The 17,125-nt window shown below is 33.3% G+C and overlaps 1 protein-coding gene across 1 annotated transcript in view; it reads left to right on the plus strand.

Annotated features, from left to right (window-relative positions):
• The first annotated feature begins 1,913 nt into the window (after window positions 1-1,913).
• LOC123660935 (xanthine dehydrogenase/oxidase-like) overlaps window positions 1,914-17,125 on the plus strand; it is a 34,259-nt gene continuing 19,047 nt past the window's right edge. The window contains exons 1-14 of the mRNA XM_045595954.1: window positions 1,914-1,959; window positions 2,299-2,468; window positions 4,344-4,504; window positions 4,790-4,937; window positions 5,909-6,073; window positions 6,163-6,220; window positions 7,049-7,269; window positions 7,604-7,706; window positions 9,290-9,417; window positions 10,068-10,355; window positions 10,588-10,743; window positions 10,961-11,083; window positions 11,955-12,230; window positions 12,841-13,061. Of these exons, the coding sequence (XP_045451910.1) occupies window positions 1,914-1,959; window positions 2,299-2,468; window positions 4,344-4,504; window positions 4,790-4,937; window positions 5,909-6,073; window positions 6,163-6,220; window positions 7,049-7,269; window positions 7,604-7,706; window positions 9,290-9,417; window positions 10,068-10,355; window positions 10,588-10,743; window positions 10,961-11,083; window positions 11,955-12,230; window positions 12,841-13,061 (2,264 nt within the window). The remainder of the gene's footprint in view (window positions 1,960-2,298; window positions 2,469-4,343; window positions 4,505-4,789; window positions 4,938-5,908; window positions 6,074-6,162; window positions 6,221-7,048; window positions 7,270-7,603; window positions 7,707-9,289; window positions 9,418-10,067; window positions 10,356-10,587; window positions 10,744-10,960; window positions 11,084-11,954; window positions 12,231-12,840; window positions 13,062-17,125) is intronic.

Below are 17,125 nucleotides of genomic sequence, written 5' to 3' on the forward strand. Positions count from 1 at the left end.
ATGTGCTTAAAAGTGCCCGGGCCCCAGAGTATCTAAGAGAAAAGTTTGTAGTGCGTGAATCTGACAAGGCACTGCGCTCGAATGATACAACTACGCTGTATATACCTATCCATCATACTGCTTTCTACAATTGCTCTTTTACTGTGCAGTCAATAATTCTGTGGAATGCTTTGCCTAAAAGTATTAGGGAGGCTAAAACTCTTACATCATTTAAGAAGCTACTTAAAGATTTTTACCTAAATTGTCAGTGAAAAGCTGGTCTGTGTTAGTAAGTTTACTCGTAGTTATTCGTAAATGTGCTGTCGATAATTATTCAATTTTATATTTATGATTAACTATTATCTACTTGATAATTAATGTAATAGGTATGTATTTATTTGTGTATTTAACTGTTTATATATTTATAATATATACTATTTATTTATATATTATATATAATGTAATGGGTATGTATTTATTTGTGTATTTAATTCTTTATATGTTTATAATATATACTATCTATTTATATATTTATGTATATATGTGTGTATATGTATATATGTATATATATATGTATATATTATTGTATTATTAGATTGTAGAATCTACTTTGTTTTTAATTTTCTGTTTTGCCTTTTGATAACCCTACTCTTTTTATTTTAAAATCTCCTCTACCCCAAGGTTGTCTGGAAGAAATCGCTTACCTAGCGATAAGACCGCCTTTGTGCATAATATTGTTTTGCAAATTTTATTTTTTAAAGATGTATGTTATGTTGGCTTGTAATATGCACAATAAAGTATATTTCTTCTTCTTCTTTCTTCTTCTAAAAGGTCAACCAACTGTTCAGTTAACACTAGATAGGTTATCTTTAAATTGAATATTAAAAACAAATAAACCTGTATTTTGATATTTGGGAAAGTAATTATAGCTTTATTTATCATACATATTATAACAGACAAAAGTTATGAAGTCATGTCCCGAAGTGGCGACCATTTCAACCAATGTTACCACTATATTTTGTATGACATTTTCATTTTAGACGGCAAATAACGAATAAACGTAACTATTACTAATCTTTTACATATAATAAAATGGTAGGAAAGTTAAAACTGTTCATTGAATATTTTTTAAAAAGAATCTTGGGGTGTGATCTACAATCGATACCGAAGCCAAAAATATAGTGTTTAGAATTTCTGTCTGTTTGTCTGTTTTTCTGTTTGTCTGTATGTATGTCCGGGATAAACTCAAAAAGTACTGCATGGATTTACTTCAAATTTGGCACGAATATTATTAAAAAGTCGGGTCAACATATATTATCACGCTATTACCTACGGGGAACGAGCGGTGTACCTTTAATATTTCTTCAACGTATTCTGTAACAACGTGTAATCTGACGACGCATATTTGAGTGCTGTTGTTATTATGTTAATAACCATGCTATAAGCTAGGTTCACACTATAAATAAAGACATTCTGTAGTATATTTAGTATCAGCATTGCACCCGTGCGAAGCCGGGGCGGGTCGCTAGTTAAATTATAATATATATATTTATATATATACTATATACAATATTGGTCGCGGGTTCGATTCCCACTCGTAATGAATTTTGTATTTGTACAAATATCAAATATTTGTTTCCGCTCCTAGTGTCCATCCTTATGAGTCTTACCACTGACCCACAGAGAGCACGTTAAGCCGTCGGACCTGGTTGTTATTGTACTACTAATAGAGATTATTAAGAACCTACTCATAGTAGAGAATATATCCGCCAAACTACAGTCGTGGAGCAGCTTGATAGATTAATCTCTAACCCTCCTCCTACCTCGAATTAATAGAAAAAGACAATTAATCATATTAGTATGCGTTACATAATGTCAATAAATATTTGGTTTACAGTCAATATTTCTATGAGAAAAAAAAGCAGAAAACAACAATGGACAAAATAAATTTCACTATAAACGGAGAACGCATCACCTTGTGTAAGTACACATGTTTTTGAACTGTTCCAAGAGATTGCGTTAAGCAGTTATAGACACAATTGGAAAAATCTGCATAAAAACTGAGGTTTGGGTTAGACGTTTGAGAATCACACGTAACCTATATACGCTTAAAGCTCTTATTGATATAAGTTCAAGTCAGAAGTTTTTAAATTCTTTTATCGAAAAAACTACTAGAAGGGACTACAGTGGGCACTGTATTAATCTTTATATATTTGTACTCTTCATAAACTACAAAGGGTAGTCTACCTTCTCCATTGGATAAATGTCTTTTTTATAACGTTCTTCTTGTCTTCTATTAATTTTTATTTACATTTTCAGCTGGGTCTGAATTGTCTCCATTGACTTCACTAAACGACTACTTGCGGAACAACCTAGGCCTTGTGGGAACTAAGGCAATGTGCCATGAAGGTGGTTGCGGCGCATGTGTTGTTTCGGTAACGATAACTCATCCTGTGAGTAAGGAAAAACAAACTATTTCAGTTAACTCGGTGAGTATTGTTAATTAAATAATATGGTTGATCAAAAATTACGTAAAATATTAAAGCCATTTGGAATGTACCTTGCGCTCAGTTTTATCTAAATCCAAGCATTGGGAGTCTTATATTGAAAGTAACTTACTTCCACTAATAGGTAATTATTGTATAATACAACTAAGTATACAACTGTGTAGTCGCTCGGAATAGATATTTGTTTTTGTAGAAATGTTTTTACGGTTTGGATGTCTGTCCTTGTGAGTCTCCCCACCTTGCCTCGGAGAGCACGTTCCGCTATCAGTCCCGGTTGTTATTATATACACCTACTGATAGCAATCGTTACTCATAGTAGGGAATATATCCTCCAATCCGCAATGGAGCAGCGTGGTGGATTAAGCTCACAATCCTTCTCTTACATAGAGAAAGTGGCCTATGCCCAGCAGTGGGATGTGAAAGCCTGAATCGATACAACTGTATAAACAAACAATTCCCAATATTATCTATATCAATTATATCAATCTAACACAAAAAATCTTACTGGGGCCTGTTGTGTGAAGCATTTATTTATAATTAAAAAAAAAAACAATCCGAATTCTCATATACTTACAAGCAATCTTAAGTACTCGTGCTATTGACCAACAAACAAAGCATCACTACTTAAGGTCAGTTAACTCATTGAACGTACAGACACCAAGCGATAAAAATAAAATACCTACTCACGAGACGAAACATCGCGGGTACAATAATAAATCAATTTTCGCTTCTTTTCGCGAACGTAACCACGTGGAATTAGAGTCCTTGAAAATTAGTCATATTTATAGCGCGCTATTAACTAAATGATGAAGCTATCAAACAGCGGACACGTGGAAAATTATAATTATACTTACCTACATGAAGTGCTGAAGAACCCATCGATTAGAAATTTATATTTACTTTTAATTCTTATAATTTAGACCCAATAAACAAGTACAAATAATAATAAACGCCTAACCACACATTCCACACTAACCTATCGTAAACGACCGAAGAAACGACCGAACGCGGTTTAAGTCTGCCAGGACCATATGTCACAGATAAAAGAAAAGATTCAACTGAAGATAGTCAAATTAGAAATAATAAGCACCGAATGTCGTGAGTTTCTTCGCCAGATATATTGTAAATTTCTCAGGTTCTAAGCGGCATACTAAGATGAAACACACACCAGTTTTCAAGTTAGACCTCATGCATTACAAATGTGAGAATCGCATCATATCACATTCAGTAATTTTTGCGTAATGCGTGGATAAGTATACAGACAAACAAAATAACTATTCTACTTAATTTGTGGCTTCTAATGGCCCCATGAAGACAGTTCATAATTTTTTTCTCAGACATATTTAGGTATTCTACGTACAGACATAAACCGTTTATTATTTATTTATTAACACTTTATTGCACAATACATAAAAGAACTGTACAAAAGGCGGGCTTAACGCTAAAAGCATTCTCTACCAGCCAACCTTAGGACATACATGAGCAGACTTTTGTAGGTGTGCAAAGCTGAGTATTAGTAAAATTCACATTAAGAAAAAAAGGGAGGAAAAATAAGGTGACGTTAGTGGCAATCGTTATATTTTATACACAAGCAAATAATTCATATACATACTATACAAATATATACATACGTACATACGTACATACGTACATACGTACATACATAATACTTAATAAGATGACGACAATAATATTTTATTATATGTAGGTATAGATTAGTACTGATATTCAGCAAAAGTGTATTTATTTCCTCGTGATGATTCATTCATTACCCAACTAGGCTCTACTACGCTACAAATTTTCTACAACGTACCATGTCAGAATTTGGAGCATAATACATTTATAAAAAATTTCCAGTGCCTAGTAGACGTCATCTCTTGTCACGAATGGGAGATCACCACGATAGAGGGGTTGGGAGGTAGAAAACAAGGTTACAATGTGCTGCAGACTAGGTTGGCTGCATTCAACGGCACCCAATGTGGGTATTGCACACCTGGCTGGATTATGAGTATGCACAGGTATTGGAATCCAACTGATGATGTATTTTCCTTGTATCAACGTAATGTGTTAACCTATGAAACTATTACTCTGGTATTTAAAAAAGGTTCTGCAATTAATATACTGATGTTAATCTATTAATATAAACTTTGATACTTTACAAACTATCTCACGAGAGTAAAATTTGTACACAATACATAATTTTGATGCTTTGTTTTTCAAAATTTAATAAACTAAGATTCACAAACATACGCTATAAAAAATAGTATATAAGTTTAAATTATCTACACACAATTTTGTACTAGTTTACTCGAGGGATCAAAGAAAAAACTCACCACTAGGCAAATAGAAAGATCGTTTGGTGGTAACATTTGCCGCTGTACTGGTTATCGGCCTATTTTGGATGCCTTCAAGACCTTTGCTACTGATGTTGAATATAACGATAAAATTAAGGTAACATATATAAATATATAAGTAACATATAAGTTATATAAGTACCATATAAGTAATATATAAGGTAACATAATAATGACCTCTTCACACTGATCGATCCTTACTAACGACAACTAATTACATACGTGAGGCAGAGGTCCGGAAACACGCAGCCTCGTAGGAGGATAATCTCGGGGGAGAATTTAAAGAAAAAAAATGTTAATAAAAGCCACATTATTAAAGTACAATTAACATAATTTCCACTTTTGTAGATCATCATATATAAATATGTATGTTTTTTTTATAGATACAATTAGTTCAGCATGAAGAATTTTCTGAATATTTAATCAACTAAATATTTATATTATTAAAATAAAATTAAATCTCTGACTTCATCATTGTGAAAAATTATACCATGTTTAATAATGTTTATTTGGATTTAGATTTCAACTTCAAGTAAAGATTTTTTTTAATCGATCTTAATTAGCGGAAATTTATTACGTACTTACTTACAAGAGGGCTGTCGTGGACATGTGAAAATTGCACTTTGAAAATTATTCATTTTAAAAAGTAACTTTTAAGTTTCTTACAGATCCTTCTCAGCAAAATTTAAGTACCTACCTAAGTATATTCCGAATCGATCGTGGCTTCAAATTAAACTTAATTAAATAATTAAAGTGTAATCTAATTGTAATTTGTAAAATAACGCTTCAAGAGTGCTTTTGTAGCCTCCTTGAATAAACACTTTTTTTGATTCGATTTGTAATGTTCTTCGTGAAAGACTTTGTTGTCAGTGTGTTAGTCACGAGCAGGCATGTATTTTTTTATTCAAAATTACCTTTACATACGGTAAAACTAAAAGACCTCATAAGTATGTGTATTGACAAAGTATTTACAGTTATACAGAACTCTGTTGCGTAGCAAAACTAGCACTAATCCGATTTTTATTTTTATTCGTAATCATAAGGTACATATTTTTTTTTTTCTTTTAGGATTTGGAAGATCTTGATAAATTAAAATGTGCTAAACAATGTTTCGATAAGGACAATATTGGAGACGATTGGTGTATCATAGATAATAATAGTGAATATTTATTAAACGTTAACATGGATACAAACAGATGGTACAAGGCTTATTCTGTTAGTGATGTTTTCAAGGTAATAAAAATATAGGTACAGCAATGTCATTTTTAAATTAATTCTATATTCATGTTTATTAATTTAACATTTTGTAATAATTACTGCAGATCTTACAGAAAGAGGGAACAGATAATTATACATTAGTGGCGGGAAATACTGGGAAAGGTAAGCAACGTTACCATAAACCAAAACATTAACAAATAAAATCTTATAAACTGTATTTTTCTTCTGTCTATTTATTATTTTCGTGTGTTTTTACAAGAAACGATGTTAAATTATTATTAAAGAAGGAAATTCATATTCTTCGCAACAATGTTATGTATTTTGTAGTTGTCGTAAGAAATTTCGATTTGAATGTTTAAATATTATATAAGGGATAAGATGTATGGGTTTATTAGCGTTGGCGTCAGTTATCAGGCAGGACACGTAAAATGTTTTAATTTTTTTTACGACAAGGCCAGCAAACAAGCTTATTACGTCCTACGTGTGGCAACCGGTAACAGTAGCCTAAAGACGCCTTCAATACCAGAAGCATCATAAGCGCGTTACTGACCGTACCCCTGACCCTCCCCAGGAGCTCTGGCCTTATTAAATACAGGTGTCTACGTGACAACACTACTTGAGAGTAGTGTTATTTAGCTGCGATCTGCTGTAAGGTTGAGGTACTTCCTCAGTTGGGCTACTCCTGATTTTGAGCAGTATATATCCTACTCTGCCGTTCTTCAGTTGACCTACCAAGTATACCATTACATTTATCTACAGATAATATTTTGGTCGAGGCATCAAGCGACTATTTATTTTCTAACCGGTTTTCTGAGCGGAATCTACATTCCATTTCTGCGGTAGCTTCATTACACGAACATTACTATAACAATGACAATTCAAAAGTGCTTTTAAATTCTAGTGATGTAGGTGGCACGATTAAGTATGCGATATTTACATATTACTAGGATGGGATTACTAGGATATCTACATATTTTTTAAACTTTACAGGAATGTATCCAGTAGCAAGAGAACCCCGACTTTTTATCGACATAGCTTCGATAAGCACGTTGAAAGACATGCTCATAGATGCGAACCTAGTTCTAGGTGCAGGTCTCTCGATTAATGAAACCATGGCGATATTTCAGGATCAAATGAAAAACGACGATTTTTCGTATTTAAAACAATTTCACGATCACCTAGAACTAGTCGCAAATGTACCGGTTAAGAATGTATGTACAATTTTATTAATGGTTATTTATAATATGTTTAAAATCCTAATAAAGTAGGTAATTTACTTAATAATTTGGCATCGAATATCGAATATTTTTCAATAACACGGTACGTACTTACTTACAAAATATAAATAGGTATATATGTATACCTTTTACTCTATATTAACTTTTATCTTTACACGAAGTACTCTTGACTTATTTAATAAATATGGTGATATTATCAAAATCTTTATGTTGACTGACAGTTAAATTTAGTTGCGTTACGATATTTTAATTTTAACAACGATATGTTCAATATTAAATAACTTATTTTTTTTCTATGCTTTTCCAGATTGGAACAATTGGTGGTAATTTAGCGATAAAAAATGTTCACCCGTTCTTCGCCTCCGACATTTTTGTCATATTTGGAACAGTCGGAGCTACCGTGACATTGGGTTTGTATTTTTATTATCTAGACGTTTTTTTTTTTTTTTTTTTTTAATTTAAGTTAATTTTAAGATAGGAATCCGAATACCTATTATATAGTATATCTATAATATAAAAATGAGTCGCTGAATGTGTTGCTAAGCGCAAAACTCGAGAACGGTTGGACCGATTTCGCTAATTCTTTTTTTAAAATATTCCTTGAAGTACGAGGATGGTTCTTACGGCGAGAAAAATTCTAAAAAAAAAAAAATTAAATTTCCTGAAAAACTCTAAAAACAACACTTTTCTATACTCCCATACAAAAGATTTGTGATAATACTTAAAAGTCAATTTGAACTTTAATACCATACGATAAAGTTTGTGTTAGGCGATACGAAGTTCGCCGGGTCAGCTAGTCTATTATAATAAATGTTATTTTCAAGGTGTACTTATATTTTTAAACTTAGGTACCTACCTAGTTTTAAAATGAAATTAGGTAGATAAAGATATTTTTTACGCATACCAATAATTTTTACACTTAATGTTTTGTTAATAATAAAATTAATCACTTACCTACTACCTTGTTATAATAATAAGGTACCTTGTCTAATATTAAACCGAATATAACAAGCATCATATCAAAAAAAAAAAAAATCGATCCAGCGGGTATATCGTTCCATAGCTTAATTGACTAGAGCGCCGACACGGTCAGTCGGAGACGCGGGTTCGAACCCCGCTGGAGCGGTCAATTTTTGATATGATATTCAAAAATGTTTACAAGTGTATTTTATATTAATACTAGCCGACCCGGCCCACTTCGTTGGGCGTTATTTATTATTTTTCTGATGTAAATATAGAGTAAAGTTTCCATCTCGCTCGTATTTCTCCGACTTGATTTACGTATACTATTATTTTTCACTGAATTTTTTGTTCAAAACGATAAAATATTGCCTATGTCACTCATGAAGAGTGTAGCTCTCTGTTAGTGAAAGAATTTTCATGATCGGTTCAGTATTTGCGAAGATTACCCCCTACTTTACCTCTTTATAATATTAGTATGGATTTATCTATCGGGAATTAATAAAGTTATGTAATAACTTCCTACCACGGCAACGTTCTAAGTAGAGGTGCGATTCTTGCTAGTAAGCAACTGTAGGACCAACGTACATTCTCACCTATAAACACAGTCTCCACTCCAGTTTTCACGACTGAATAATGAGCATTAGTGCCCTTATAGGTATGTTCGCTAGCACCAATATTCACTTTTTTTTTAATTTACCAAAATTTCGTTTCTAAGTTTCTATATTGTTCACATGTAATTTTCTATTCATATAAAGTTTAATACTTTTTCGATAAAGTACTGTTGGTTGTAGATTTATTTGCAATAACTAAACATAGTTTAATTTTGACAAGTACTAAAATATACAACAATGATATATTAATAAATGATTTTTAATAATTATATGTCTAAATGGTGTAAATACATAAAAATAATGATGTAAATGCATATTACAATAAGTACTCACTATGCATTTACATAACTTCTGTGATACCTTTTACATGGTACATAATTATAAGTAGTATGTATTATGCATTATATTACTTTTTTCAGAGGACATGAATTCAAAAAGTATTGAAGTCAATTTACCGAAATTCTTAAAAACGGATCTCAGAAATAAGATAATTTTGAACGTGAAGATACCACCCTTAAATAGTAAACACTTGATAAGAACTTACAAGGTAGGGAAATATTATGCTTCTTCTCAATACATAGAAATACGTTTTCATACATACATATAAAACAAAATAATTTAAAAACACTCCATTAACTGATTTTCCTTTTGTTTCTAATTGGGCGTAGCCACGGTGGGACCTTTGCCCCACCCTGACTTGAAGCTAATATTTGATAAGGAAATTTAAGGTAGATTTAGATAAAACCACCGAAAGCTATGTAAGCTGAAGTAGTTAACATAGTGTAAGTAAATGAAAAGATGCAGTAAATTATGTATGTATTATGTATGTATGTATGTATGTGTGTATGTATATGTTTAATTATTTGAATATTTATAATAAATTTGTTGTAACTTGTACACCTATGCTGACGCTAGACTATTTCCTTTGCCCTAAGGTTGCCTGGAAGAGATCGCTTTTTAGCGATAAGGCCGCCCTTTGTACCTAATGAATATATTGTCAATATTTTCTTTCTTTCTTTGATATGTATTATTTTTGTTTTTGGTATACAATAAAGTGTATTATTATTATTATTATTAAATTAAAAAAAATATATTTTCTACTACTTATCTAGTTTTACGTTTATTTGTTTTTGCCCCCTTCACAAAAATCTGGGTACATTCCATGCGTTTCTAATGTACAAAATCTGTATATTTTAGGTAATGAATCGTGCACAAAACACACACGCTATAGTCAACGCTGGATTCCACTTCTATCTAGACAAAAACCAAAACATTTTATCATCAAACATAATCTACGGCTCCATAAGTCCTAAGTACAATCATGCAAGGAGGGTCGAGGAAGCGCTCATTGGTCTACCGTTGTTTAGAGAGGAAACTCTGCGGACAGCGCTCGTTATATTACAAGAGGACATTATACCTTTAGAGGCTGCTCCGGAACCATCGCCATTTTGCAGGAAGGCTATTGCCTTGGGGTTATTTTATAAGGTTGTTATATTTTTAAATTTAGTCGTCATCGTATGATGGCAGTGATTCAAAAATTAGATCTTCGAAATTTTTGTGTTAGACTATTCAGTTCGAAATTTTTATATATAGATAGACCTTGCTTATTTTTGAATAATTGAAATTTCGAGTTTAGTTAAAATTTTAATTATTTGATAAGCCAATATGAAAATTACAGTGAAAGATAATGACTAAATCTTAATCTTCTTTTTAACAGGCTATACTTTCTTTAAGTCCTTCAGTACATCCAAGATACAAATCTGGAGGTGATATACTATATAGGCCTGTATCAAGCGGTACTCAAACCTACGACACAGACAAAGACTTATGGCCGCTCAATCAACCGCTGCCGAAGCTGGAAGCCCTGGCTCAGGTACATACAAAATATACATATATTAATGCTTCCATTTGAAAGAAGTCGGATAAGCGGCGGTCCTAGTGGATATATATTCACAATTACCCACAATTTACAAACATTGTTAACGATAGCGATGCGTTTACTCTCTGTTTACACAATTTATTTATTTAATTTTTACAATGTTGTAAATATTTAATAATAATTATTAAGAGCTTTTAAAATGCAACGCCAGTGCTCCGGCGAGGCGCTGTACTCCTGCGACGCAGCGCCGGCGCCGCGAGACGTGCACGTCGCCTTCGTACTCTCCACGATCTGTCTCGGCGAGATCGTCGACATTGACGCGAGTGAAGCTTTGGTGAGTAATCATTTCAAGTTCAATAATTCCTTTCACATGATACTCGAATATTTTTACGATTGACATAAGAATTCTTTGAAATACGTGCATGTTTCAAATACGTACCGCACAAGATTTCGATGTCAGCTTAATAGAATAGTTCACAAAACACAGATGCAAAAAGAGAGAATAGCAATAAAGGAAATAAATTACAACAAAAAAGTCAAAGAACGGTCTAAAAATCTTTGGACTGGTTACGAAAGAAAAAAAAACTGTGCAAATAAAGCATTTTACAACAAATTGTCCAACTGTGAATTGTGAGTTCAGCCTATTGGAGTCCACAGTTAGGCCTCCACAAGTTTGCGCGACAAATGGCGTGAACTCATGTGTTTTGCCCATAGTCACTACGCTGAGCAGGTGGGTCGGTGACCGCAGGTCGCAGGCTTTGTCGCACCGAAGACTCTGCTTCGACCGCCTTCGACCTGTCTATTTCAAAACCAGCAGTTGGATGGCTATCCCGCCATCGGTCGGCTTTTTAAGTTCCAATGTGTTAGTGAAACTGTGTTATCCCTTAGTCGCCTCTAACGACACCCACGGGAAGAGAGGGAGTGACTATATTCGTTACTGCCATAACCACACAGCAGCCGTGTGTGGTCCAACTTAAGAAGGAAACTTAAACTAAATTTGTCACATCGCTCTACTGTGGCGAATGTACACAAGTTTTTTCCGATTTAACGATATTCCAGCTTTATGACATGGAGCACATTTTCTAGCCACTAACTATAAAAATGGATGGTGTATCTATTTATTACGTCACGCAATTAAGTCACATGTATTTTTTAACTCCTAGACGCAACTGTAGATAACAATAAATTTATATCACAAATTTCAGAATATTCCAGGTGTTGTGGCATTTTTTACTGCAAAAGATATTCCGGGAAAGAATTCCTTCACTCCTCAGGAATTACCCTGGCAGAGTGCTGATGAAGAAATACTGGCCAGTAAAAACATATTGTACTTCGGCCAACCGATTGGCTTAATTGCGGCAGTAACAAGAAAGTTGGCTATCAAGGCTGCTGATTTAGTTAAAGTATCGTACACAAAGTACAATACAAAGCCAGTTTTAAGCATAGCAGACGCCCTGAACGCTCCGGATAAAGATAAACGGGTAAATATAATTTATTCACAACTCATTAACGGAGGTAGGGCACGGTAGGAAATATCCTAATCAAAATCTCGGCAGCCCAACTAGGAAAGTACTTACCTCAACCTTACACAAGATCACAGCCACAATAATTGCTTGAAAAAGTAAAGATTTAAATCTTTGTCTTTTTGTCTTTTTCATATTTGAGAATTCTGATAAAATGTTTCTTATTATTGTTAATCGTTACAAAAATATACCATTGCCAATACTTTACACAAACAGGATTTAAAGATTTAAGCCACAGATTTAAGCCTTTACTTTTTCTCTTTTTAACATAAATGTCATAAAAATGAAATTATAATCGAATTAATAGAAATTGTTCAGTATCAGTCATTCATATATTTAGTGTCATAAATTCATGTATTAGTCATTTTTTGTCGCGTAATATATCGTAGTAGATGACGTGTTTTTATTCACGTCAAACCGACGTCTGTTTTAACCGATCACAAAAAAGGAAGGAAGAAGAGTAATACTTAACTTTGAGTACGTTATTCGCGGCATTTATGTATTACAATATAGGTATTTATAATGATATTTTGTTTTGCAATATTAAATATTTAATTGTTATTACAAGCTTCGCAAGGATATAACAGTCGATGCCAAAGATAAAGGGAACGACACAACCTATACAATCAAAGGACATTTCAACATCCCCGATCAGTATCATTTCACAATGGAGACGCAAAGCTGTAGAGTAGAACACACGCCACGCGGATTACACGTACAGTCGGCGACACAGTGGATGGACTTTATACAAATTGCCGTATCAAAATCAATGGATATGCCGTTGAACAGGTAATCAAAACTGACTACGATTCAACTGACCAAAGTACAATGTTAGTCTTGTATAATCCTATGTAATAAAAAATTATACATCTGTTACAATAAATAATCATTTTAAACAAACTAAAAAAAAACGCTTTTATAAATAAAACAAACTAAAAAGGGAATAATCTTATCAAATTAGTGTATTGTCATCGGTCCTCGATAAGTCTACTAAGTTTAAATTAAATCTGTACGTTTCAATGGGGTCAAAATAAGGTCCGAAGGAGTCGGTTACAAACATACAAACATATCATATCTCAAGCTAATAAAAAGCGCGTAAAAAAGGATAAATTTGTCAATAAATACACTGAAAATATATTAACAAATGTATAATCAAAACCATTTAGAACCTCCCATATACAACATTCGAGGATACGTACTGCTTTCAAGCAGTGTTGTTTTCCTGTGGTAAGTAAGGTGACTAGAGTTCTTGTGGGGTATTTGGGGTCGGCAACGCGCTTGCAATTCTTCTGGTGTTGCATGTGTCGTAATCACTTCCCAACAAGTGAGTCGTACGCTTTTATGCCAACCTAGTTATAAAACTGAGGTAAGGCACAGTAGCGAAGGTAAGGACACAGAAGGAAATTTCCTGTTCAAAATATGAAGCATCACGACTGAGTTATTACCTCGAACTTAAAGAAGATCACAGCTAAATAATACTGTTTTCAAGCAGTATTGTGTTCCTGTTCTTGTGTTGGAGACGTCTATAAGCTACGGTAATCGCTTACCATCAGGCGAGCCGTACACTTTTTAGCCGACTTGTTATAATAAAAAAAATTACAAAATAAATAAATGTGGCCATGTCTAAAACTGTATTTGACAACGCTTCAGCCAGTAACATCCCACTACTCGGCATAGGCCTCTTTCCCCATGTAGGAGAAGGATCAGGGCTTAATCCACCACGCTGCTCCAATGCGGGTTGGCGGATATATTCCCTACTATGTGTAAGGATCGCTATCAGGTGTACATGATAACAACCGGGACTGACGGCTTAACGTGCTCTCCGAGATACGGTGGGGAGACCCGCAAGGACTGCACAAACACCCAGACTACGGCAAACACCTGTATGGCCAATACAAATGTTTGTCATGTGCGGGGATCGAACCCGCAACCGCCAGCGCAACAGGTACAATCCATGGCTGTAACCGTTGCGCCAACGCGGTGTTAATCGCGGTATTTGACTAGTTTAAGACAAATTGGTAATTGCGAATAACGAGCTTATACGGTTCTTTAGAGAGTGCACTTTTATACATGTTTCTTTGACTAGATACTTGGTACTAGGTTTCATGCTGTAAATTTTGTTTTTTTTTATAGTCAGTCTCGAATTTGCTAATTCACTTTTTCAAAATTTAATGTATATAATCAATTGGAATAAAAAAAGGTAATCGCTTACCATCGGGTGAGTCGTACGCTTGTTTACCGACCTAGTTGTAAAAAAAATGTGACGTGTAGCGTGAAGGTGTCGGTGAGAGCTGTGGGTGGGAGGGTAGATCGCCGTTGCGCAATAAACAGCTGCTTTCGTGAGCTCCGATAATTTAAAGTGCAAATAATAGTTACAAGTGTTACAAAGACCAAATAACATCCCTAATTAAAATAACTTCTCGGAAAACAACTGTGACTACAAGTGAATTGGCGAATAACAGTGGAATAACCAAAATAATAAGCCAGAAAAAGGAGACTGAACGGACAATCTATGCAAGTGAAAAATCCACGAAAAACAGTGAGAAACAGGAAATAGTCAACAAACAAGAGAAACAGTAATAAAAAAAAAAGTTACAAAGACGACAAAAACAACAAAAAAAATAGTAAGTACTGCAAAAATCATACAATCTAACTTTGAATAGAAATTAGTCGATAACACAACTCCAACTAGCGCCATCTGTGGATGAGTCGCAAGAAACACTACTATATGAACTAAGTTTATCGATCTTACAGCAGCTGACTTTACAACTAGCGACATCTATCGGCAAATAGCAAAAACATGGAAGACATGACTAAAATTTTAAAGTCAATTCAAATTGATCTAGCGGAACAAAAGACAGAAATGAAAGAAATGGAAGCGAATATTACTAAAAACATAACAAAGGCTATCAACGATAATTTTAAAACAATTGAATTGAAATATAATCAGTTAAACAAGCAATTACAAATTCAAGAAAATATTTTAGATCGTATAGAAAGGCACAACAGAAAGAAAAATTTGGTTTTCTTCGGCATTGAAGAAGGAGAGAAAACTTATCAAGAGCTAGAAAGTAAAATCCTATATATAATAAGCACCATGAATATACATTGCGAACGAAATGAAATTGAATCTGTGAAGCGAGTTGGAAGGAAAAGTGAAAAACCAAGACCAATAACAGTGACGTTTACTACTATGGGGAAAAAAATTACTCTATTACAAAATAAGAAAAACATCGAAAATAGCTCCATATATTTTAAAGAAGACTATCCACCCAAAGTTTTGGAGAAAAGGAAACAATTACAAAGTGAAATATTAAAATATAAAGCAGAAGGTAAAAAAGCTATAATTAAATATGATAAACTCATAGTATTACACCAATACAAACCAAATGATAATCAACAACCATCGAAAAAGAGGAACCTACATAATATCTCTCCAAACCATAATAACAATAATAATATGAACCAAGTGTCGAAGAAGAACAAAACGGAAATTACAGCATTTATGCAACCAAAGAAAAGTTTCGAAAAAAACCAAAACTCTATGAACATTAACAATCGAAATTCTACATCAAGCACTTAGCAACCAACGGGCCCCCCTCTACTATTTCAACACCCAACACGGCTAGTCACCGCGGGGGAGAAAAGCGACATTGGTTTTTCTCTTGACTACAACCCTCCTAAAAAAAAATACGGAATAAATACACAAAAGAAGAAAACAACAAATAACTTTTTTATTGGTACATATAATGTGAGAACGTTAGCAAGTAGTACAAAATTAATAGAATTAACAAACGCGTTAAAAAACATCAAATATGACGTCATTGGACTGTCAGAAGTAAGAAAATTGGGTTATGGTATTGATGAATATGAAAATTTTATATTGTGCTATAACGGACAAACAAAAGGACGGCATGGAGTTGGCTTCATCGTAAAAAAGTATCTCAAACCCTGTATAAAAAGCTTCAGAGGATTTTCAGAGCGAGTAGCACTCTTAGACATAGAAATAAATAGCTTCACAATATCAATTATTCAGGTTTATGCACCCACCGAAGAGTGTGAAGTTTCAGAGATAGATGATTTTTATAATACTTTACATAAAGCTCACCAAAATTGCAGCAAAAATGTAATAGTAATGGGCGATTTTAATGCGAGAGTGGGAAAAACGAACCCTTTGGACGGTCATATCTTTGGAAAATTTGGTTACGGATTTAGAAGCCCAAGAGGACAGCAATTAATACATTATGCTCAAGAATATAATTTGTCCATTATGAACACTTTTTTTAGGAAAAACCCCAGCCGGAAATGGACATGGAAATCGCCAGACCAAAAAAGTACAAACGAAATAGATTATATATTATCAAACTTTCCTAAACGATTCCATGACGTGCAAGTTCTAAACAGCATTATGTTTTCATCAGACCATAGAATGATTAGATCAAAAATATCACTTATACCAATGAAAAAAAGCCGAATAAAATACAAGTCTCCAAATTACACACTAACAAATCAAAATCATGCTAATTTCTTTTTACAGAAATTAAAAAATAACATAGAAGCTATAAAGATAGGTAATACATATTCGGGTCAAACTGTTTATGATATATTAGAAAAATGTATATTGGAAAGCCTAAAAATGGATAAAAAAGTAAAGAAAAGCAAGGCAAATACAATTCTTACTGAAGAAACTTTAAATCTAATTAAACAACGCCATCAGTTACAAATTTTGAAGCCAAAAAATTCAGAATATAGAAGGAATCTTAGCTTAACTTACAAAAAAACTAATAAAAACATTAGAAAAGACTACAACATGTACAGATCAGACATAATAGAGAAACATCTAGTTAAAAGTA

This window comes from Melitaea cinxia, chromosome 16, assembly GCF_905220565.1.
Source record: "Melitaea cinxia chromosome 16, ilMelCinx1.1, whole genome shotgun sequence".
NCBI lineage: Eukaryota > Metazoa > Arthropoda > Insecta > Lepidoptera > Nymphalidae > Melitaea > Melitaea cinxia.